The following is a 23,904-nucleotide window of genomic DNA, read 5'->3' as shown; positions in this document are numbered from 1 at the left end:
AGTTTAAATTTATCAGACTAACCAAAAAACATTTCATTACAGTAAACAAAGAAAATTCTCATTTCCAGACCTGAAGAAATGTAACCTTCCATTTCCTTTCTTCAGAAAGATTCTATGGTTTATAACTCTATAAGTCAAATTGGAGCAAAAACTATTATTCTTTTCTGATTTCTGCCGTAAGTGTTAACGTTTTGTTACAAAAAATGTATTTCATCTTAAATTTCCTGGTATGTAGTATGCAGAGAAATATAATCATTTAGATTTCACATACAGTTGCATTATATTTTATTTCATAAGGCAGTTATTTTACTCTAACATGACAACTATTTGCCAAAGGCACAATCCAACAGAAAAAATAAGTTTTTGTAGAATGAATTAATTTTTATTTTATTAAAGCATATATTATGATGTAAACTAAATGAAAGTATGAGTCAATATGGGGAATTCTAAATCGTAAGTATAGAATGTTGCCAATATTAATATTCATAATTATAAATCACATAAAAGCATTTTCCTGCTATTACTATTTTCTTTCCCTAGAGTTCTGCGATTATTTTTAAACCAAATCCACATAAACTTACAAACACAAGTTTAAAATTTTACCTCTCCCAATCCTTTATTTCTTCTATGATCCCTAGATGTTTCTTTTATGAAGTCAAGTCATAGATTGGATTGGTTCTAAAGTGTAGGTGCTTTTACCCCACAAAGAACATTTGACAATGTTTTCAGATATATTTGGTTTTCATACTAGAGAATGCTACTCTTAGCTTACTGGTCAGAAGCCAGGGATACTGCTAAATACCTGCAATGCATAGGCTAGCCTTTCTACAATTTTATGTGACCCAAAGTGACTATAGTGTCAAGGTTGAAAATTATGGAATAGATGATCTCTTAAATAACACTGAAATAGCACTAGGGTAATTTTATCTACTAGTAAATAAAAATTTTTAAGCTTCTAGATGAGTAAATAATCATACTTTTATTGAGTTTGCAACATTTGTTGAACATTTTGAAATAAACACCTTTTTATGTTTGTCAGATCTTGGGACTTAAAAATTATACATTATATTTCTATATTATTTGTTAGAAAATAGTTTAGAATAGTTAAATGATTTACTCAAGGTTTTAAGTTTTTTTAATAATATGGCATTTTTATCTTTTTCCTGTTACCTAATACTACAGATCAAAGTCCCTAACCTCGTTGCAAATTATTATGAAAGCTATATTTTCCTCAAATTACATAAACCTTCCATATAAGAAGGAAATAAAACAGTAAAACATCGTTTTAAGGTGGGGGCTTACTATGTTTCTCTAGTTGGCCTAGAACCCTCTTTGTACATCAGGTTCGCCTCAAACTCACAGAGATTTGCCTGCCTCCTCAGGGCTGGGATTCAAGGCATGAGCTACCAGACCTCACTAAAGTATTTTTATTTATAGGAAAATAGTGTTGATCCATTCTCCAACCAAAGACTGAAGCTACACTTAAGCAAAAATACATTATATTGAATAAATTCTCTTATTCCATACTGTTTATAATTTGTCACAAAACTACTGTTTCATTTCAAGTAATCCTCCTAACTGTGCAAGAAAGTATCACTGACATCATGCCATCAAAACAAAAGTTTGTCAAGTAAAGTATAAACTTTAGAAATGGAAATCTGAAAGGTTAACCTTCGTAAACAAATAAGTACATAGTAGCAGAATGAAACCAGCTGTTTCTCTTGCTCTGACACTGTCGTTGTTTCTTTGTATTACTTTTTTAATTTTAGTAGTTTTTCTATGTATGAATGATCTGCATGTACACATACATCCTAGAAGAGGGCATCAGATCCTCTTATAGATAGTTGTGAGCCACCATGTGGGTACTGGGAATGGAACTCAGGAACTGTCTCTCTAGCCCTGGTCTGTCTGATGCTTTTGACAACTAACTCATTTCTTTTGAAATTAGGTAGCTTTTTAAAGTTCATATTTACCCACCAACGAATACAGTGTTTATTTTTTTATATTAATAAGGAAGAAGAAAATGGGAAGAGTATAAAAACGGGAAAGAAAGGAAGATATGCATTCCTCGGGTTTCTTCAGCTAGGCCTCACTTCCTACATACCAGTTCTTTGGCAAACACTTCATTTTAAGGGCTCAAGAGTTCTCTGGGAGCTAGTTCTTTGAAAGGAAGTCTTTTGTAGTAGGCAGTGCTAGTCACTTGGGTCACATCAAGCAAATTGATTCTCCCTTTCCCAGCAGCTATCAGATGCGAAAAGCCTCAGCCAAAATAGATTTTCTTTCAAGACATATTTGTTTCTTACAAATGTCCAGCCTAAAGAAGTCTCATTCAATACTGCAACCTTTTTATTGATTATTTTATTTATTTACATTTCAAATGTTATCCCCTTTCCCGGTTTCCCCTCTGCAAACCCCCTATCCCATTCCCCCTTTCCCCTGCTTCTATGAAGGTGTGCCCCCCCACACACCTACCCTTTCTCACCTTACCACCCAGGTATTCTCCTATACTTGGGCATCGAGCCTTCACAGGACCAAGGGGCTTCCTTCCCATTGATGCCTGACAAGGCTTTCCTCTGCTACATATGCAGTCTTAGCCATGGACCCCTCCATGTGTACTCCTTGATTGGTGGTTTAGACACTGGGAGCTCTGGGAGTTTATGGGGTTGCAATCACACTGCAACCTTTTTAATAACTAGCTCTCAGGGAACTATTGGGCAGAATTGGATTTGAATCCTAGATCTAAACCATAATAGATGTATGACTTTGAGAAGATTACTAATCTCTCCAAGCTTCATATTTCACTTTGAATAGATATATTCACATTCATGATAAATGTAGGGGACATGCAGCTTGGAGGGAAAGTATATTGCATAGAATGGTCCCTAAGAAGCAATAAATTTGGTCTCAATGGAAATCAGACTTCCACAATACTCCTGATAATAAATTTAAGAGTTAAAAACATTGTTTTTAATTTGTGGAATATGGTGCATGTTGACATATGCCACAGCATGAACGTGGTAGTCAGAGAATAGCTAATAGAAATAAGTTCTGTCCTCCCACCATATGGGTTTTCTGGGAATTTTTAGACCTGGCAGCAAGCACCATTATCCACTATACCTTCTCACCAGCCCAAGAGATCTTCAAAGGCTGAAGTAATTAGTTCAATATAGCAAGGCAAAATATAAATGAATTATAAATACATGTTAGCTGTGTTTGGGAGTCCAGAAACATTTCTGTCTTTATTATTGTATTCTCAAAGAGTACAATTTAGTCAACTCCAGGTGGAATAAAACCATGTGTTTGTCAGAAATCAGCTGAAGCATGAGTCAGCAATATGGTATGACATTTTCTTGGGCTATGTTAACAGAATAAAATGTGTATTCAAAATAAGGGTATAACTATACATAGTACTGCATGGTTAAAACATGTATTCAAAGTGGTTATAATGCTAAATGTTATATTTTTTCAGAATTAAAAATAAAAAAGAAGATGAAGCAGAGTACAATGGCCTCTCATGTAATAATAGCCACTTAGGAGGCTGAGGATATAAAGTCAAGGCCAGCCTGAGTTACATAATGAGACACCCTCTCAAAACCTAAAACCAACAGCAAAAGGATGATCCCTTTTACTGATCATTATTATTCTTATGACATTGTTAAGGAGATTGTGGTTAAGCTACACACCATATAAAATAACTGCAGTTAATTCACAAAAGAAGTAAAGAAAAAGGGAAATAAAAAACATAATAATTGTAAATATTGAAGGAATTGTATACTAGACAAAAGGAAATTTATACTTAACTGCGTGCAAAGTAGATCCAGTGGAAGTTCTAAGAAGTATTCAAAGTATTGTTCCTGTACCAGCACCATTGGCAGTATTATAGAGTTTGTGAGTAATTTGTAGCATGAGCCCCAATCCAGAACCACTGAATCAGAAATTCTAGGCATGGGTTTTAGTGCTAGTTCTTAATATCTCTCTACTTTCTGAGTACTTGAACCCAAGACATTATATACTCTTCCAGATGAGTGCCATTTTCCAATCCTGAAACCCTGTTATAACAATAATGATGCATAAGAAGGTGTTCCAAAATTTTGAGATTCAATTATATTTAAATTGATTAAGACAACTTGCTATTTAGATAAAGTAAACCCTAAGTATATTTTTGTTTGACTTTTCATTGATATTTGTATTTTTTAGTTAGAATACAAAATAATGGATCTCTTTATGACATCTTAATACAAACATACTGTTGTGATTTATTCATACTTCCCTCCTCTTCTCCCCCCTTGGCTCTTAGCTCTTCTTTTCTCTTTCTGCCTTTCTTTCTGCCAAATATGTATTTAATATTTGTAGTTCTCTCCCCCATTAATCTCTTTTATTCTCTTCTTGTTATCCCCCTTTAAACCCCTTCTTTCCTTCACATGGTCTGGCTTTCATGTCATATGTACATAAACAATTAAATATATCATGTTAAGTAAGAAATATAGAATAAAAGTATTTAACGCAAATATATAAAATATATAAATATATAAAAATATATAAATAGAACAAATAATGATAGGATTCATTTAATTCTAAATTAAATAGAGGAAAATTAATGATTTTACATAGGTCTTTAATAAAAATTAGATATATAATTAGGTGGTAGTGGTGCGTAACTTTGAACCCAACACTCAGGAGGCAGAGGCTCTGAGAGTTCAAGGCCAGACTTATCTGCAGAGCAAGTACCAGGGTAGCCAAAGCTACACAAAGAGACCCTGTCTTGACAAACAAAACAAACAAAACAAAAAACCAATATCTAACATATATATTTAATTATATGTAATCTGGATTATTCATAGAAAACATAATATTTGTCAGAATCTAGCTAATTTTACTTACCATGCCCAATTCATTTTCCTGCAGTGGAAAAAATTTCACTCTTGTGTATGAATGGATCTCTTCATTGTGTATAAACACTATATCCATTTATCTGTTGATGGGCATCATGACAAGTTAGGTAACTTGACTAGTGTGACTATTGCTATAAAAACAGGGATATACAAATTTCTCTGGGTATAATTGCTTTGTGAGTATAACAAAGACGTGGCATGTTAAGCAATACTTCAAGATTGGACCATCACTCATCTTTTATAATTTCTCATTTTCATGTATTTCAACTTTATACACTAAACTCATGACTTCAACACTTGCATGATATACTAATAAAGAGAATTTGCCAGTGATATAACTGTAGATGGTAAGGTTGAATCTCCACCTCTTATCAGGAATAGGATTACTTAAGCTTAACTGTAATAGATCTAAATGTTTCCCACATTGATAGCAAATGCTAAGCTCAGCTTTTAATGCCCTTTGCTTTTGAGCGATGAACCTTTTCTTTATATATCTATAGCCACTTCTGGTTCAAGCCTCAAGCCTACAACTGACATCTACAACTAATTGAGATACCCATGGGGTTTTTGTTCCTATCTATCCATGTTGAGCCACTTGTTTCTCTCTATTTAATATAAACTGTCATTATTTGGTATCATTCTAAGCTTTCCATTATTATTTATATTCTTGCCTATCCTGAATGCTTCTATTATTTTCATTAATTAGATGTAAAGAAGTATTTTTATTAATTTTAAAATATATATAGTAATATTGATAGTTAACAATCAATAAATGGAAATAAATTAAAGACAGCAACTTTTAGCAGTACTATTTTAAAGGAAAAAATATAGTGAAGTAAACATAGATTTATTAAGGAAAAGTGACAACTCCTAAGACTGGAAGAAGCTCCCAGATGGGGAATGACTGTTTCTTCTAATGGTACTTTGCCACTAAAAGATTGCCTGCTCCAAAATTTGTGACAGGCCATATGATGTGGTCCTCAAAAAGGCTCATTGCTCATTGTCCCTGCACAGGCTTTTCTGCTTAGGTCAGCTAATGGGCATGCTCAAGTTCTCAGGATTGTCCTGAAGTCTGAATCCAATAGACTTACTGGTGAGTTACTTGGGGATGGACCTAGAGCCTGGGTCCACAAGGATAGTCTAGATATTGGACTTGCACTGACCAGTCTAAAGTCTGGGGATTTCAGTTCCTGGGGACTGAATAAGTAAATAAGGGCTTAGTCTAGGTCTTAGAGCTTCAGAGTACTGTTTTTACAAGAGTGATGCTGGTAGGTCTTTTCAGAGATACCCAGCACTAAGAACTAGTGGGACATACCTGAACACTAATCTTCTAGAGCATGACTGCACATTCTAGCATGGAGGGTGACCCTGCAAGTGTTAGCCTAGAGGTATAAGGTCCTAGTTGGGATTGTGGCAAATTAAAGTTTTTGTCTATAAGTACAAGCTTGTATCCACAATAGCTGGTGTAGAGGTTTGACATGTATGTAAGGCTTCTTGAAGGAGCAGGACATAGAGGAATCAGTATGATTGTCAGGCTAGCTGAAACCCAAGGCTGTTGGTGTCAGTCTGGTTCTGGGGAAGCTGCAGAATGATATTCCTAGAGCTTGAGATGCCAGGTTCCAGTTTCCAGAGCTGGCTTGGAGACCCAATCCGGAGACCACCACCTTAGGTCTAGAGCTTTGGGGAACCTGCTAGGTGATAGCTTTTAACAAAATGTATTAACTATTAGGGTTCAAAGTAAAACACTTCACTTACACATAAAAATATGTTTCTTATTCTGTACCTTCTAGGATTTGAGAAGGAATGATACAGGTTAAACAAATGTTTCCATATTATGCTATATAATATACTTTATTTACGAAATTCACCCAGGTACTGTAATCTACAGGCTGATTTCATCAATTCCTGCAAAGGTTATATATATATAATATACTTTATTTATGAAATTCACCCAGGTACTGTAATCTACAGGCTGATTTCATCAATTCCTGCAAAGGTATTTTATGAATGGGTAATTATTTGAATTGAGGTCCTACCACTGTGCTGGTATCTATTTTTACTATATATAGAAATGTCTACGTGTAGCCAGGCGTTGGCGGCACATGCCATTAATCCCAGCACTTGGGAGGTAGAGGCAGGCGGATTTCTGAGTTCAAGGCCAGCCTGGTTTAAGTTCCAGGACATCCAGGGCTACACAGAGAAACCCTGTCTCAAAAAACAAACAAAAAACAAAACAAAACAAAACAAAAAACCAAAACCAAAACCAAACCAAAACAAAAAATGTCTACATGTTTTTTACAAAACAAAAATTATAGTAAGTAAAAGATTAAGTAGTCATCTCTTGTCTGCCCCACTTTCAAGAGGTAAATATGTTAAAATTTAATCATTATTTTATACCATTATTATATTTATATAATTATAATTTTATAATGAAAATAGTATATAAATTTATATCATTCTGTAACTTTCTCTATCTGTATCATTCTGTAACTATTATATGATATAAATTTATATCATTCTGTAACTTTCTATGTGCATATATATATATATATATATATATCTCATATTAACATTGTTAGAAATTGGGTATATGGTATTTTAATAAAACTTTCATTTATTTAGTATATCACCCATGAAAGTATGCTATACAAACTTACTCATTTAGCCAAATAATAAGCAAAAGTTTGATGATTTTTATTAATAACCTATAGATAAACTAATAAACATCAAAAGCAGAATACAGTGATGCTATTAAGGACATTAGATATAATTTTGGACATAAAGTGTAAATAGATATAAAACTATTTGGTATGTACTATTTATTACAGACATAGGTACTACAACATACATTTTTTGATTGTAGTAGATGAACATAACTTTATATATTGAGAGGGAAACATATGTGAGATCTCTGTGTACAAATAAGTGAGCTAGTATTTTTGGAACAATAGGAGAGATTTGACCATCATAGACAATGATGTTTAGGTAATACTGGGACTGTATCTCAAAGTATATGACAGTCTTACATAGATATCTTAGGATTTTCTTCTATTTCTTAGGATTGTCTTCTGTTAAACAAAACATCAAAGGTATTTTTTAAATTCAGCCTTTCATTACTGACTACTTAAATCATTTTTGAAGTTCATCAATTTACTTGTATCCATTTAACTATTCCTTTAGAATGTTATTTCCTAGACTTAACCATTTTAAGTTGGTTATTATTGTGTGTTTGAGTGTGTGTTATGTGCATATTGAATGATGTATTTGAGGAAAAACTTTTACTACATACCCTCAAAACATAAAAATTAGATTAATTCAAGCTTCATTGATATAATAGATTTTTTCTTTACTTTGTTGATAGATCCCACCTGTGACAGACAAGAACGATCTGCGTATTTTACAGATAATTTTTGTAAACCATGTGGAGTTGTTCTACAGCATGAATCAGAAAAGATTTCACATTTTGAGGTCGGTTGAATTCAGTGGGAATAAGGATGAGAAATCACATTTTTAAGCCTAGCAGTCAACTTCATATAAGTCATCTTACTTGATTAGTATAAGAATCTGAAACATGGTATCATTTCTATTTGACAGATGAGAATATTGACTCAGAAAATGATAGTCACATACAAATATAAGTTTAGGGAATCTAGATTAAATTCTGATTTTTGACTACAGTTTCTTTTCTTCATACCATTCTGCCTCCCTTTATGTTCACTGTTACTATATATAGTAAATATAATGAATTAGCAAGTTTGAGAGATACTATAGAACTCCTAGAGTCTTCTTTTATAGGACTATAAATGTAGACTATAAATTTGGCTGCCCTCCTCCTGTCATTGAGGTGAGAGAGGCTTATGAGCTCCACCACCCCCAGACCTATTGACAAACAGTTGCTAGGTGGCAGGAGATCATGAGGCCTTATCACTCCCTGTGGATATATTAACAATTAATGGTTACTGGGGAAGAGAGATTCTTCTGCAGTGATGTAGTTCCTGATAAATTGCTCACAGTCCCATAAATATCTTTTACCCATCTTCATGTAAGCAATCCTAATGATGGCCATTGTATCACACATAAAACAACCTCAAAGTACAAGAGGTAGTGAATTGGAAAGAGATAGAATTAGCAGGCACTGGAGAAAAAATAACCAATAATGGTAATATAATTAAAATATACACGTATGAAAATGTCATAATGAAACCCATTAAATATATAGCTAACATGATAATAAAATAATAAAAGTACTGACTTTTAATTTATAGAACCATTTCTATTTTAATTTTAACTGAGATTTGGAGATTTAAAAGGAGTGAAACTCTTTCATAGTTCTTGCAGTCAAGGGTAAAAGCTGCAGCTCAACAATATGTCATTTGCTTAGCCTGTTTAAGGCCCAGGTTTCAAAAGAAAAAGTTAATGTAAAGTGCTAAAACGCATGTCTCCTGCCCTCACATGCAGAAAGGTCTACATTTTAGGTGTCATTGCTGTTAAATAAACAAAGTCATAATTTTTTTCAGAGTGAAATACATGCTCAAAATGTTAAGTTCTTTTTTCAAATGTGTGGAGATCAAAATGAAGTGCCTGGTAGGAGAATGAACACACATGTTGGAAATTCTCAGGTGAGTTTTCTGCCTGCATGTCATAATTGTGAACTGTAAAGTTTTGAATCTTTCAAAAATATAAAAAAAGACTGTGCTTTTTACAGGTGTACTCAAGTGGGGAAGTGAACAGAAACAAATTAACTGGTCTCTGCAACATGAGTTTTGATGCTGCAGCTTCTGCTCCATCTCATTATGTGGGAAAGAGCCATTCTCAAACTCAGAGTCAATTACTGGAAGAAACTGTTCAAGTATCTCCATCCACATGCCCACCAAAGATGGGTAAGACCCTACTCATCTCTTTATCTCAGATCTCAGATGCCTAATGTATCTTTTTTCCCACACTGTACCATCCTTTTTGGAGAACAAATTTTTACAGCAGTTTAGACAACTTAGTTGTTCTTCTGATTAGTAAGTGCCTGTCTGTGTCCTTGTCTGTAGAAATAATGACTAAGTGAATTTTAAGAAAGATTATGACCACTATTCAGTTTACTAAATCCAAACATAAGCATGTGATTGCTGTATGTTATTAATAATAATAAGCAGCTAGAGAAATAAAAAACCTTAGATTTATTATGTTCCCCATTGTCATCCTTTTTTGATGTATTATGATCTAAAACTTAGCTTCACTTGTCCGTTCAGATCAATGTCTTCACTATAGTATAGCTATATACTATACTTCATATAGTGTATAGTGTATTTATAATCACAGCTTTAAGAAACAAACTAAATTGCTGAATCTCTTCCAATCCTAACAATACATTGTTTTATTTCCATAAATATGAAGTACCAGCAAATAATGAGAGTATTCTAAATCCAAAAAGTGTAGAGAATTATAGAACATTGTCTCTTTGTTCCTTCTAGTAATGTTCAAATGAACAAATGAAGGAGCTCTCACTGACAGAGTACATTTTAAAAAACATAGTTCATATTTTGAAAAACTTGCATGCTACCACAAAAATGATGATTGATTTGCTGGAATAATTTAACACATTTGTAAGAGCCTTAACACTATGTCATTGGGCATTCATTCCTGAAAAAATCAATCAGCATTTATGTCATATATAATATAGGTATGGCATGTGTCATACAGCATGTAAATATTGTTCAGAGCAAATTCATTACCTCTGCAAAGTATTAGAATTTATTTTTTTCTTAATACACTAAACTATTATTGCTTTTTTAAATTTATCTATTGGCTTGAAGAGAGACAGATTCATTATGCCTTACAAAAGAAACCATTTTGTAAATGACTTATCTACAATCCCCAAAATCATTTTATTGGCTTCAAGAAGGAGAGTAATTGGAAAAGACAGAAAATAAACATATAGTTTCAAGTTATTAATTGCCAACAGTTCATTCTGGTGTAAATATCACAAATGAAGACATTACAGATGTGTGATTCAAAAAGAATATCAACTTAGAAGTTCATGCCATCTGATTTACCCTGTGAATTACAAAGACTCATCTTGAAATGGCTCCCATGCTTCTATTGTTCCCTTAAATGAATATGCTCAAACAATACTAGGTGTAAAATATTCCTCCAGTCCCATGTCTTTAATGAACAAATTAGGTCACATTTATCTCTCAAAAGAGCCTTTATGACAAATTCCTTTATCCAGAAGCCCTGTCCTGAAAAAAAGTGGAAAGATAGTAGTTTTAGAGAATTCTTTAATAATCCACAATGGATGCTGTTCTAATATGTGAACACATGTTGATAATTTTCCATTACAATTATTTCTACAGATAAACCCAATACTACTCCTGCACCTCCAACCTTCCTGAAGTCTGTTATTGTGAAGCCTCCTCCAGGTAGGAATAAAGACAGAATACCCCCTGCGTACCCCCTTGTCCTCTGGCATCCCTTTGGATCTAAATAATCCAAGCAGATATTGTAAGCTCTTTCCTCCTTCTTTAAATAATCTGCTAATGTTCTGTAACATATAGTAGGGACAAAAAGAAATGATATTAGAAAGATATTTATAACTGAAAAACAGAAATGTCTTCCAGCAAAATGAAATACAAATGGCAAACAGGAAATGTATTCTAATCTCTTTCATAGGAAGTTTGTATTTTATATAAAACTTACTTGTTTATTTATAAACTACTTTCTTTTATTTTTTAAAAGAAACTGGTAGTGGTCAAATAATCAAGTCCATTTACTTTTATTTGTTTTTATAGAAAATGATGGCCAGAAAGTCTTTTATGTTTCTTAATTTCAAAAATCATATATGAGTATGTATATGTGGTGTGACTCAGTGTTATTTTAAGGAAATACTTCAGATTACTACGATATATTGATATTCATTTGTGGTATTAAGCTAGTAATTATTGGTAGTATAAATAGGAATATAGTTCTTATTTCTTCTTCCCTAAAGAAAATATGTAAACTAGTTAATAATACCTCATTGCAAAATACTACAGGTATATTTTATGCACATATTTTGCTAACAAAGAAAATGAAACATCATAGTTCACAGATTTCTATGATCTTGATTGATAGAAGTTGAAAAGTTAAAAAAAAAAAAGACCAGATGGTTTAGAGATAAGAAAGGGTAGCAAAACTTCAGGTACAACATAGAGACTAGCCTCAACTCGAGCAATATATCTATCTGCTCTTCGGTAGTGCTTTTCATCCATATACAAGCACCTTCTCACTACTCCTGTATCCTTCTCACTACTGCTGTGTCCTTCTAACTACTGCTGTGTCTTACAGCTCCTTCATCTTCTCTCTTCTACCTTCATTTCCTCACCTCATTGTATTTTGCCTATTCTTTCTAGATAGACTTTCTGTTCTATGTGAAAATGTTCATTACTCCTGACTTCTTAAAATTCTATTCTTTTCTTGGACAATTCCTCATAGTCTTGTTCTTTATTTTTCGTTGCTTTCAAACATCAGCTGTCTGTTCATTGCCGAAATTTAGGTGTTCCCAGGTTTCATTATTGACCTGACTCTACAAACCCAAGTCTTTGTATTCCCCTGGTTTTACCTGTCATCTGTATTCCCATAACCTTTCCACCAAACTTTAGATTACATGTCAAAATGGTAGATCTTATTTCACTTGGATACCTCAGAGTTTAAATCAATACTCTTCCAACATAAAAACCTATAGTTAACTGTCAGCTCCCCAATACTACATCATCCTCAGTTTCTAAAGCTAATGAAATGCCAAGCTGTGATTGTCTTCCCTCCTGAATTGTTACTGTCCACTTAACTCTGCCCCTATTCTTCCTACACCACTGTAGGTCTTCACATATTCCTAGGGCTTTGGTAGTCAGACTGTGAGGTATGGACTGGCAGGGTCGGTATCTTTTGAGAGCATATTGGCAAAATGAATTCAGCCCTGCTTAAAAATCTGATTTGCTTCTTTAGTAAGACATGTAAATGCTTCATACTTAGAAATTAGAAGACACAGAGTCATAGCCTTCTACATATTTTCCCTCCCACTGGATTTGTCTCCACAAAAGCATCCTCAGTTTAATTATTAGGGTATCTCATTCAAAATACAAATATTTCTATGACACTGTCTTAACTTGAATATTTGTCACTGTTTTTCCTGTTTTCTGACTAAACTCATACTCACTCTTAAACATACCAGTGCTGCCTGGAAGACTCTTTGCTTCCCTCAAGTCTACTTACTTGTGTGTCTGTTGCCTCTCTTTGTGCTTTTTCTCCTATTTCAGTTTATGGTCTTTAAGGGAGGAAATGTCGTGTCTGTTTATAGTGCTAGATATCAAAACCAACATAGAATTGTTCACACCTCAGTTTAGTTTAATGTCTATATCAATGAACTGCTAATGAATCTTTATCTCAAGTGCTTTTCCTTTGTACTATTTCAGTTTCCTACACAGTGTGGTTTGAAGTACTAAACCATTTTGTAGGGACATATAGTTTTACATAGAATTTAAAGACTGATGATTTAAGTAAGCATGGTATTAAGTAGAGATGGTAGATGATTTTAAAAGTAAACATCTGAAGAAATGTTGAATTGCCATTTGTTGGATATTTTTCCTACTGGTAAGCTGAGGGTATCTGAAATATGTGGTGTCTGAGTAAATTTGGACTGAGTCTAAATGAGAAGTGTTTGGACTCTTGTTGCTACTCTGGGAGATGGCACTCTAAAATGTCAAGGTTATCAGAATGAGGGAAGAAGAATGTCTTAGTTGGCTTTCTGTGATAACCACCATGCCCAAAAGCAATTTTTGTAGAAAAGCTTACCATTCACAGTCAACCATGAAGGGGATTCAGGGTAGGAATCCAGAGGCAATAACTGAGGGTGATAGCATGAAAGAACATCAGTTACTGGCTTATTTGCCATGGCTGACTCATTCTGCTGTCTTATAGCAAATAGGACCACTTGTCCAGGGCTCACAGTCAAATCTAATCAGTTTTCTCAGGTGAGGTTCCCTTATCCTAGATGAACCTAGCTTATGCCAAGTTGACAAAAATCTTACCAGCAAAAATAATTTTGGTGAAGTTCTGATCTGATCATGAGATCATATGTATAATTTAGTCTAATTATTGGAAGAAAGCATTTTACACTAATCTCTGAAGCTAATGCTTAAAGAATAGATGCCCTATTGTAATTCCTGTCTCCCAAGTAGTAAACATTTGAGTGTTATGAAAACAACTAGTTCAGTTGAGATAGTGATTCATCTCTATAATGTCAGTACTCAGGAGGAAGAGGAAGAAAGATTACTGTATACTATATGTTTGAAGCTAGTCTGGACTACATAATGAGTTCCATGCCAGCCAGGGCTGTATAGCAAAACCCTTTCTCAAACAAGAACAACCAAAAGAAAGCCATCAACATAAAAAAAAAAAACATAGCTAGGAGATTTAAATTAGCTAATGTGAATTTCAGAGAAGAATAACAAAAGAATTCCATATTACAAGTGAGCCAGTATTTTGTTATTGTTTTTGTTTTAAGGCAATTATGTAACTATAGAGATAACCCAGCAGTTAAGAGCCATGGCTGCTCTTATAGAGGATCTGATTTTCATTTCCAGCATCTACACTGCAACTCATGACCATCTATAACTCCATTTCCAAGGGATCTCAACACATTCTCTCTGGCCCCCGATTGGATGGGCACTGCATATACATTGTATACAGACATACATGCAAACAAAACATCCACTGCATAAAATTTTAAAAGGAAAAGGGCAACTTAATACAATATGTCATTTTAAGTATTCTGCTATTTTCATTTTCTCTTGTCTGTTATTGCCTCTATTCGTCTGCTGTTTTGTGAATGTCTCTCCCTATTTAACATTTTTCTTTATCATTATCACTGCTTGCTTAAGTTCCTAATGTAGCTCAGCTCTTAAAGCTCATGCTTGGCTACAGTACTAATAGAGAACTGAGGTATATATGTATTTTTAAATATTATGTTTGTTTTACTTATCTTACTAATTCTAGCTCTAATATTGCACTTAGATGCTTCAACCTTACTTGTAACTCAACACATCTAAAATTAAAGACTCTAAATCCAACTTAAATCACAAAACCTTTGTCTTTGCCAGGATTACTGTTATTTATTAGGCACCTATACTTGAACCTTTATTAACCGCTTAATTCCCTATATGCTTTCTATAAGCAAGTATCATCAAATCTTCTATTTCTCTTTTCTGTACTTTCATTACATTTCTATTACCATCTCTTCACATGTTAGCACTTTTGGAACCAGCAGTCTATGGATGTCTTCTCCCTTTTAAACAGCTTTGTATATGGTAATTAAAAATTAAAGTAAGATTTTTTTAAAGATGCAAATAAAGCAAATGTCTGTTTAGCAGAGCTAAATAGGCTCAAGGTGCAGTCTCTAATATAAGGAGAATGTAAGAAACATTAGAGACAGATTATAAGATTAGGCCAGGAGTTATATAAGATAGCTCATCAGGCAGATGCGTGTTGCTAAGCCTAACAACTTGAGCTCTGTTTCTGAAACACACCTGGCTTAAGTAGAGAACTAACTCCCCAAAGTTGCCTTCTAACCTCCATGTGTATACCATGACACATGCACGCACATACGTACATACACATACACATCATATATATGCACACACAAAATATATTTTAAGATCATTTTAAAATATTAGGCCAAGAAGTCTCACAACTGGGCCAGTTAATAGGCTTCCTATCTATGTATAAAGGGTTTGTGTATTTTTACCTACTCTCTTCTGAGTTATACATTATTCCAGAAAGTGGTAGTATCAGCATATGGAAATCCAAGAGCCAAGGTAAACGTAGTTCTAGAACTGTCTCTAGACACTTGACATGAGGCTAGAAACCCTTCTAAACTCCTATATTTCCACTACTGGAATCTTAATACTGATAGACTTTGTGCAGAAACAAAGGAAGAAGAGCTAAACAGAAAACAGAAAACTATGCAGTAACCTTTATAAATACTAAAGAAATACATAAATACCCAAGTTTAATGAGATGTTTTAATCACATAGAAGACTCAATAATCTAGGGATAGCATCAATAGTGAATGCATAGTAAAATTATCTAGAAAGCTTTCTTGGAAGTAGAAGAGTTCTTTTTTACCCATGGAGACTCAGATTTTATTGGTCTTATGTGAATGGGACTGGCATAATTATCCTAGAAAAAGATGACAATTATCAGTATATAGAAAATCCAAAGGCTAAGGTAACATGAACATTTGCCACATGACTGTTTGTATAACCAGCGTTGAAAACCATGAATCTAGAGAAAATTGGGAGGTTTTTTTTATCCTGCATTACTTAGGTATACTCAGTATACATGCTGTTGACCAAGGTCACCTCCAGTTTGGTTTTCACATCTATAAATAAAGATGGCAATAAGGTTGCTATAAAGACCCACACTTACTAAGTAGCCAGTCCATTTTATAGAAAATCAATAGACTTCACTGTTAATCATTGTTAAACCATAGACTCACAAACACCAAACCACAAACTTGAATTAGGAAAATACATAGACAAGGAATTGGAAAACTTTTCCCTTCAACATCTCTTTCTTTAGCCGGGCATGGTGGCGCACACCTGTAATCCCAGCACTTGGGAGACAGAGGCAGAGGCAGGCAAATTTCTGAGTTCGAGGCCAGCCTGGTCTACAGAGTGAGTCCAGGACATCCAGGACCACATAGAGAAACCCTGTCTCAAAAAACCAAAAACCAAAAACCAAAAACAAAACGAAAAAAAACTTTTATTTATTTATTTGTTTGTTTATTTATTTATTTTTAACTCCAGATTTTATTCCCCTCCCAGTCCACCCTCCAACTGTTCCATATCCCATACCTTCTCCCCAGGCCCCTGTCTCCACAAGGATGTCCTCACCCCCAACCCTCTGTCTCAGCAGACCTCCCCACTCCCTGTGGCCTCCAGTCTCTTGAGGCTAAGTGCATCTTCTCTGACTGAAGCGAGACCTAGCAGTCCTCTGTTGTATGTGTATTAGGGGTCTTGTATCAGCTGGTGTGTGCTGCCTGTTTGGTGGTCCAGTGTCTGAGAGATCACAGGGGTCCAGGTTAATTGAGACTGCTGGTTCTCCTACAAAGTCGCCCTCCTCCTCAGCGTCTTTCCACTTTTCCCTAATTCCACCACAGGGGTCAGCAGCTTCTGTCCATTGGCTGGCTACAAATGTCTGGATCTGACTCTTTCAGCTGCTTGTTGGGTCTTCCAAAGTGCAGTCATGCTAGGTCCCTTATTGTGAACACTCCATAGCCTCAATAACACTGTCAGGCCTTGGGGGCCTCCCCTTGCGCTGGATCCCACTTTGGACCTGTCGCTGGACCTTCTTTTCCTCAGACTCTTCTCCATTTCCATCCCTGCAGTTCTTTCAGACAAGAACAATTTTGGGTCAGAGTTGTAACTATGGTATGGCAACCCCACTCCTCACTTGATGTCCTGTCTTTCTGCTGGAGATGGGCTCTACAAGTTCCCTCTCCCCACTGTAGGGCATTTTATCTAAGGTCCCTCTCTTTGTGTCTTGAGAGTCTCTCACCTCCCAGGTCTCTAGTACATTCTGGAGGGTCTCCCCAACCTCCTGTCTCCTAAGGTTTCCTGTTTTCCATTCTTTCTGCTAGCCTTCAGGGATTTTAATCCTTTCCCCCACACCCAATACAAGATTATGTTCCCCTCTCTGCAACCCCCATCCCCTTTCCCTCCCAAGTCCCTCCCTCACCCTTGTGGTTGCTTTCCTCTCCCTCCCAAGTGGTACTGAGGCATCCTCACTTGGACCCTTCAGCTTGTTGACCTTTTTGAGTTTTGTGGGTTGTATCTTGGATATTTGGCACTTTTTTATATTTTAAAATTAGCTTCAATTTTATTTTACCATATACCAATAATACAGGATATGTACATTGAAAAAATACAGAATAACCATTTCTGGAAAAACTTTTCATGGTTTATAAGAAAAAAATACTTAACAATACTTCAGGCATAATACTAATGCTTTATAAAAACACTTTGATTCACTCATCAATCCAGGGATAGAAGTACATATTACTATTTCCACTACTAATAGAAAAACACCAAGCTCAGAGAGATAAAGAAAGTTGCTTCAGACACAGAAAGTATGTGACAGAGCTACAGTATCAGCACAGAGTAGCTATGCAATAAATATTGTTTGAACAAATAGTGCATTATTTGCACACACAATCTTGGCTGCAAAAGCTGGGCTAATCTTGTTAATAACAGTGACTTCTCCCAGCAATAACTCTGAAGAGCAGAAGACTCAGCCAGGCTGGTTTTCACCATCCGTTCCTGGGATCTAGTGATAGTATCCTTAAGCCCTCCTCTCAACCATCTTATAGACCCAGAGCCACTCAGTCAGGTGGTGAGTTCAGGATATACTATCTGAGATCATAGGTTACCTTTTACTCTTATTAGCTGCATGTAAAACTTGATTAAAATTTCTGTGCATATTGTTTAAGTCACATATATCAGTAAATAATATATAATATAGACTTGTTTGGAAGAGTAAAAAATTTTTAAGTGTTGTAAACTGCCATTCATTTGCAGAGAAAGAAACATTGCTATATCCAGCTATGTATATCTGGATCAGTAGTAGCCGATCTTCATCTGCTATTCCCTTGTGAGAGAGAGTTAGGGATCTTTCTCTTTGTAAGTCTGAGAAGAGATCAATAGCTGGTTCTCTTGAAAACAAAGAGAATACCATCTTGAGAATTTGAATTCTTAAAAGTAAAGCTAAAGTAAAAGGAGTATGGGTTCCCTACTATGAAATATGTAAGAGTTCAAAGTCACTGATCTAATCTCTTGAAGGAGAACCACCCCCATAGTATCATAAACATGCTCAATGTAACTGTGCTAATGGCTAACAATGATTGACCATGTGCAGACATTGTTCAGCAGCTTTTTTTCTTTTGATTAATATCCACTTATCAGTGAGTACATATGATACATGTCCTTTTGGGTCTGAGTTATCTCACTCAGGAAGATATTTTCTAGTTCTATCCATTTGCCTGCAAAACTCAGCGTGTCCTCATTCTTAATAGCTGAGTAGTATTCCATTCTGTAAATGAACCACATTTTCTGTATCCATTCTTCAGTAATGGGACATCTGGGTTGTTTCCAGTTTCTGGCTATCACAAACAAAGCCACTATGAACATGGTGGAACACGAGCCCATGTGGCATAGTGGGGCATCTTTTGGGTATATTCCCAAGAGAGGTATTGCTGCATCTTCAGGTAAATCTATTTCCAATTTTTTTGAGGAACCTCTAGATTGATTTCCAGAGTGGTTGAACCAGTTTGCAATCCCACAAGCAATGGAAGAGTGTTTTCTCCACCTCCTCAACAACGTGTGCTGTCCCCTGTGGTTTTGATCTTAGTCATTCTGATTGGTGTAAGGTAGAATCTCAGGGTCCTTTTGATTTGCATTTCTCTGATTACTAAGGACTTTGAAATTTTCTTTAGGTGTTTCACAGCCATTAGAGGTTCCTCTATTGTGAATTCTCTGTTTATTTCTATATCCCATGTTTTGATTGGCTTTTTTGGGGGGAGGGCTTAGCTTCTTGAGTTCTTTATATATTTTGGATATTTGCCCTCTGTCAGATATGGGGTTAATGAAGAATTTTTTCCCCAATCTGTAGGTTGCTGATTTGTCTTATTGGCTATGTCATTTGCCTTACAGAAGCTTTCCAGTTTCACGAGGTCCCAATCATCAATTCTTGATCTTAGAGCATGAGCCATTGAAGTTCTATTTAGGAAATTTCCCCCTGTTCCAATGAGTTCAAGGCTCTTTCCCACTTTCTATTCTATTAAATTCAGTGTATCAGGTTCAATGTCAAGGTCCTTGATCCACTTGGACTTGAGCTTTGTGCAAGGTGTCAAATATGAGTCTATTTTAATTTATCTACATATAGACAGTCAGTTAGACCAGCACCATTTGTTGAAGATGCTTTCTTTTATCCATTGTATATGTTTTGCTTCTTTGTCAAAGATCAAGTACCTGTAAGTGTGTGGTTGTATTTTTTGGGTCTTCAATTCTATTCCATTGATCAACCTGTCTGCCTCCAATACCATGCAATATGGTTTTTATCACTATTGCTCTGTAGTAGAGCTTGAGGTCAGGGATGGTGATTCCCCCAGCTGTTCTTTTATTGTTAAGTATTGTTTTCACTCTTCTGTGTTCTTTGCCTTTCCAAATTTGAGAATTGCTCTTTCCATATCTTTGAAGACTTGTGTTGGGATTTCGATGGAGATTTCATGGAATCTGTAGATTGCCTTTGGTAGGATGGGCATTTTTTATGTTAATTCTGCCAATCCCATTATGGGAGATCTCTCTATTTTCTGAGATCTTCTTCGATTTCTTTCTTGAGAGGCTTGAGGTTATTGTCATACAGATCTTTCATTTGTTTGGATAGAGTTACCCCAAGATATTTTATATTATTTGTGGCTATTATGAAGGGAGTTGTTTCTCTAATTTCTTTCTCAGCCTGTTTATCATTTGTATAAAGGAAGGCTACTGTTTATTTGAGTTAATTTTATATCTAGCCACTTTGCTGAAAATGTTTATCAGCTGGAGATATTCTCTGGTAGAGTTTGGGGGTCACTTATGTATACTATCATCCATCTGCAAATAGTGATACCTTTATTTCTTCTTTGCCAATTTGTATCCCCTTGATCTCTTTTTGTTGATTTATTGTTCTAGCTAGTGTTTCGAGTACTATATTGAATAGATACGGGGAGAATGGGCAGCCCTATCTTGTACCCAATTTTAGTGGGATTGCTTCAAGTATGTCTCCATTTAATTTGATATTGGCTATTGGTTTGCTGTATATTGCTTTTATTATATTTAGGTATGGGCCTTGAATTCCTGATCTCTCCAATACTTTTAACATGAAGGAGTGTTGTATTTTGTCAAATGCTTTTTCTGCATCTAAGGAGATGATCATGTTATTTTTTTTCTTTGAGTGTGTTTATATAGTGGATTACATTAATGGATCGTCATATATTGAACCAACCTCTCATTCCTGGGGCAATACAAAGAATCAACAAAATCAAAAGCTGGTTCTTTGAGAGAATCAACAAGGTAGATAAACCCCTAGCCAAACTAAAGGGCTCAGAGACAGTATCCAAATTAACAAAATCAGAAATGCAAAGGGAGACGTCACAACAGAAAAGGAGAAAAGTCAAAAAGACCCATCAGATCCTACTATAAAAGCCTATACTCAACAAAACTAGAAAATCTAGATGAAATGGATGGTTTTCTAGACAGTTACCACGTACCAAAGTTAAATCAGGAGCAGGAAAACTATCTAAACAGGCCCATATCCCATAAGGAAATAGAAGTCATTAAAAAACTCCCAACTCCCCCCCCCAAAAAAGCCTAGGGTCAGATGGATTTAGGGCAGAATTCTACCAGACCTTCAAAGAAGACTTGAAACCAATATTCCTCAAATTATTCCATAAAATAGAAAGAGATGGAACACTACTTAACTTGTTCTCTGAAACCACAATTAGTCTGATACCTAAACCACAAAAGGACCCAACTAAAAAAGAGAACTACAGACCAATCTCGCTTATGAATATCGATATAAAAATACTCAATAAAATTCTTGCAAACTGAATCCAAAAACATACCAAAACCATCATTTACCACAATCAACTAGGCTTCATCCAACATCTCTTATAATTCACTTTCAGTATTAGTTTTAAAAACTAATTTCCAAATCATTCCAGAAACTGAACATATCCTCCAGGAAAGAGAGATAGAGGATGATTTTTAAGTAATCTTTCATTCAAAGTTTTCAAAGACACAAAAACATTAAAGCTGTGGGTACTAATTAGACTATCATATAATGTTTGATATAAGTGTATTTTGTGTAATATCTAAGACAAGTCAAACACATTTATATCCTAAGACATTTATGATTTTTGTAATGAGTTTTTTAAAAATCCTATTCCTAGACTTTTGGAATATATCGAATATAATTGATATCTGTTATTGGTATACAATGAACTAATACCCCAAATCATCTTGACCCTATCAGGATTTTAGTATTTTTTATTACAGAGTAATATTCCATTGTATGTACCATATTTTATTCATTCAGAAATTGTTGAGCACATTTCTTATATATTGTGAATAATGATGTAATAAACATGGGAATGTACATGTCTCTCACATACTGATTTCATTTGCTTTGAATGTACATTAATACTGTATTTATAAGAATATATGGTAATTCTTTTCTTAATTTTTAAGTATCGTCCATATTTGAATGGCTATACTAATTGATGTTTCTACCAACATTTTCTTCACATCCTCACCAGCATTTCCTATTCTTAAGCTTTTTTGTATTAGCTATACTTCTTGGGGTGTGATGGAATCTCCTTGTTCTTTCAGTTTGCATTTACCTGATGATTAGTAATATTCTGTATTTTTATGTACTTGTTGGACATTGGGATGTCTCCTTTTGAGAAATGACTAGAAGGTTTTTTTGTTATTGTACTTTTGGGGATCCTTATATATTCTGGATATCAGTTGCTTGTGCATGTGTACATATGTATGTACATATGTTTATATATATGCATTACATATATATGTATACATATAAACTTATATATATGTGTGTGTACATATACTTATATATGTGTGTATATATACATGTGTGAATGTATATATTGTAAATAATTTCACCCATTTATAGATTGACTGTTAACTCCTTTGTGAATTTCCTTTGTTGTTCAGGAGCTTTAACATTTTGTGGACTCTCATTTGTCTGTATTTGCAATTGCTTTCTGAATTTTAGGAGCTTTGTCCAAAAAGTCCTCATGTATTACAGTGTCCTGAAACATTTTACCTGTATTTTCTTCTAGTAATTCTATTTGTTTCTGCTTGTTTTTTAGATTGTATTATAATTATAGCATATCTCCTTTCCCTTTCCTCTCTCCAAGCCCTCCAATATACCCCTCCCCACTCGCTTTGAAATTCATGACCTCTTTTTCAAAAATTGTTATCAGCTGCGTGTATGTATTTGCCTTTATACCAATGTTAAAATTTAAGGTTTTAGTCCATTTGAGTTGATCAGCAGGTAAAGCAGAAATCTACCTACATTTTATGTAGATAATCAATTTCCCTAACACCATATATCCAAAAGACTGTTCTCTGTCTGAAGAATGTTCTAAGTACCGTTATGAAAACATTCATTCAAATTTTATTGTAACCTGTTGATTACTGATATTAATAGTGAACATGTTAGTCAATGTCATTATTTTTATTTTACCCTGTAAGCAGTCTCTTGTTTCTGGAAATAATTATTGTTCAGCAAATTTCAATACACTTTATTATAATTAATCTTCCTATAAGTGATTAATCTGCTGCTTGATTTACAAGGTGATTCTGGTTGTTCTTAAAATCTATATGATTCCAATTTATTGCCTTGTATCTGGAAGAGTGCTGATTTTGTACTTGTCTTGTGCAAGTTCTTTCCTCCTCCTTCTCCTTCTCCTCCTTCTCCTCTTCTTCTTCCTCCTCCTCCTTCTTATCAAGAAAAAAAGGTAAGAATGATGGGATCTAGTAATAAGTTTATCTCCTGCTTCTAATCCAACTGTAAAAGCAGAATAGTTAGGTAGCTGTTATACAGCTTCTTTTTTTATAGTTTAGTTTACTCATTTTAAATAGCAACTATTATTTTAGAATTTTACTTTCATGTTCTAACCTGTGTGTGAGCCTCACTGGTTCTCTTTTTTAAATTTGTGTGTGTGTGTGTGTGTGTGTGTGTGTGTGTGTGTGTGTGTGCGTGCTTTAATTTTTGGTTTTTTTGAGACAGGGTTTCTCTATGTAGCCCTGGCTGTCCTGTAACTCTCTCTGTAGACCAGGCTGGCTTGGAACTCAGAAATCCACCTGTCTCTGCCTCCCAAGTGCTGAGATTAAACACTCACCAGTGCGCCACCACTGCCCCACCA

At 34.8% G+C, this 23,904-nt stretch overlaps 1 protein-coding gene across 2 annotated transcripts in view; it reads left to right on the top strand.

Moving 5' to 3' along the window:
- Zmat1 (zinc finger matrin-type 1) overlaps nt 1–23,904 on the top strand; it is a 37,491-nt gene that overhangs the window by 5,796 nt on the left and 7,791 nt on the right. For both annotated transcript variants that reach the window (XM_052171553.1, XM_052171552.1), the window contains exons 2-5: nt 8,254–8,360; nt 9,410–9,511; nt 9,598–9,772; nt 11,237–11,302. In XM_052171553.1, coding sequence (XP_052027513.1) covers nt 8,254–8,360; nt 9,410–9,511; nt 9,598–9,772; nt 11,237–11,302 — 450 coding nt within the window. The remainder of the gene's footprint in view (nt 1–8,253; nt 8,361–9,409; nt 9,512–9,597; nt 9,773–11,236; nt 11,303–23,904) is intronic.

This window comes from Apodemus sylvaticus, chromosome X, assembly GCF_947179515.1.
Source record: "Apodemus sylvaticus chromosome X, mApoSyl1.1, whole genome shotgun sequence".
NCBI classification, from domain to species: Eukaryota; Metazoa; Chordata; class Mammalia; order Rodentia; family Muridae; genus Apodemus; species Apodemus sylvaticus.
The sequence above is the reverse complement of the archived record's forward strand: the minus strand, read 5'-3'. Positions and strand labels throughout refer to the sequence as shown.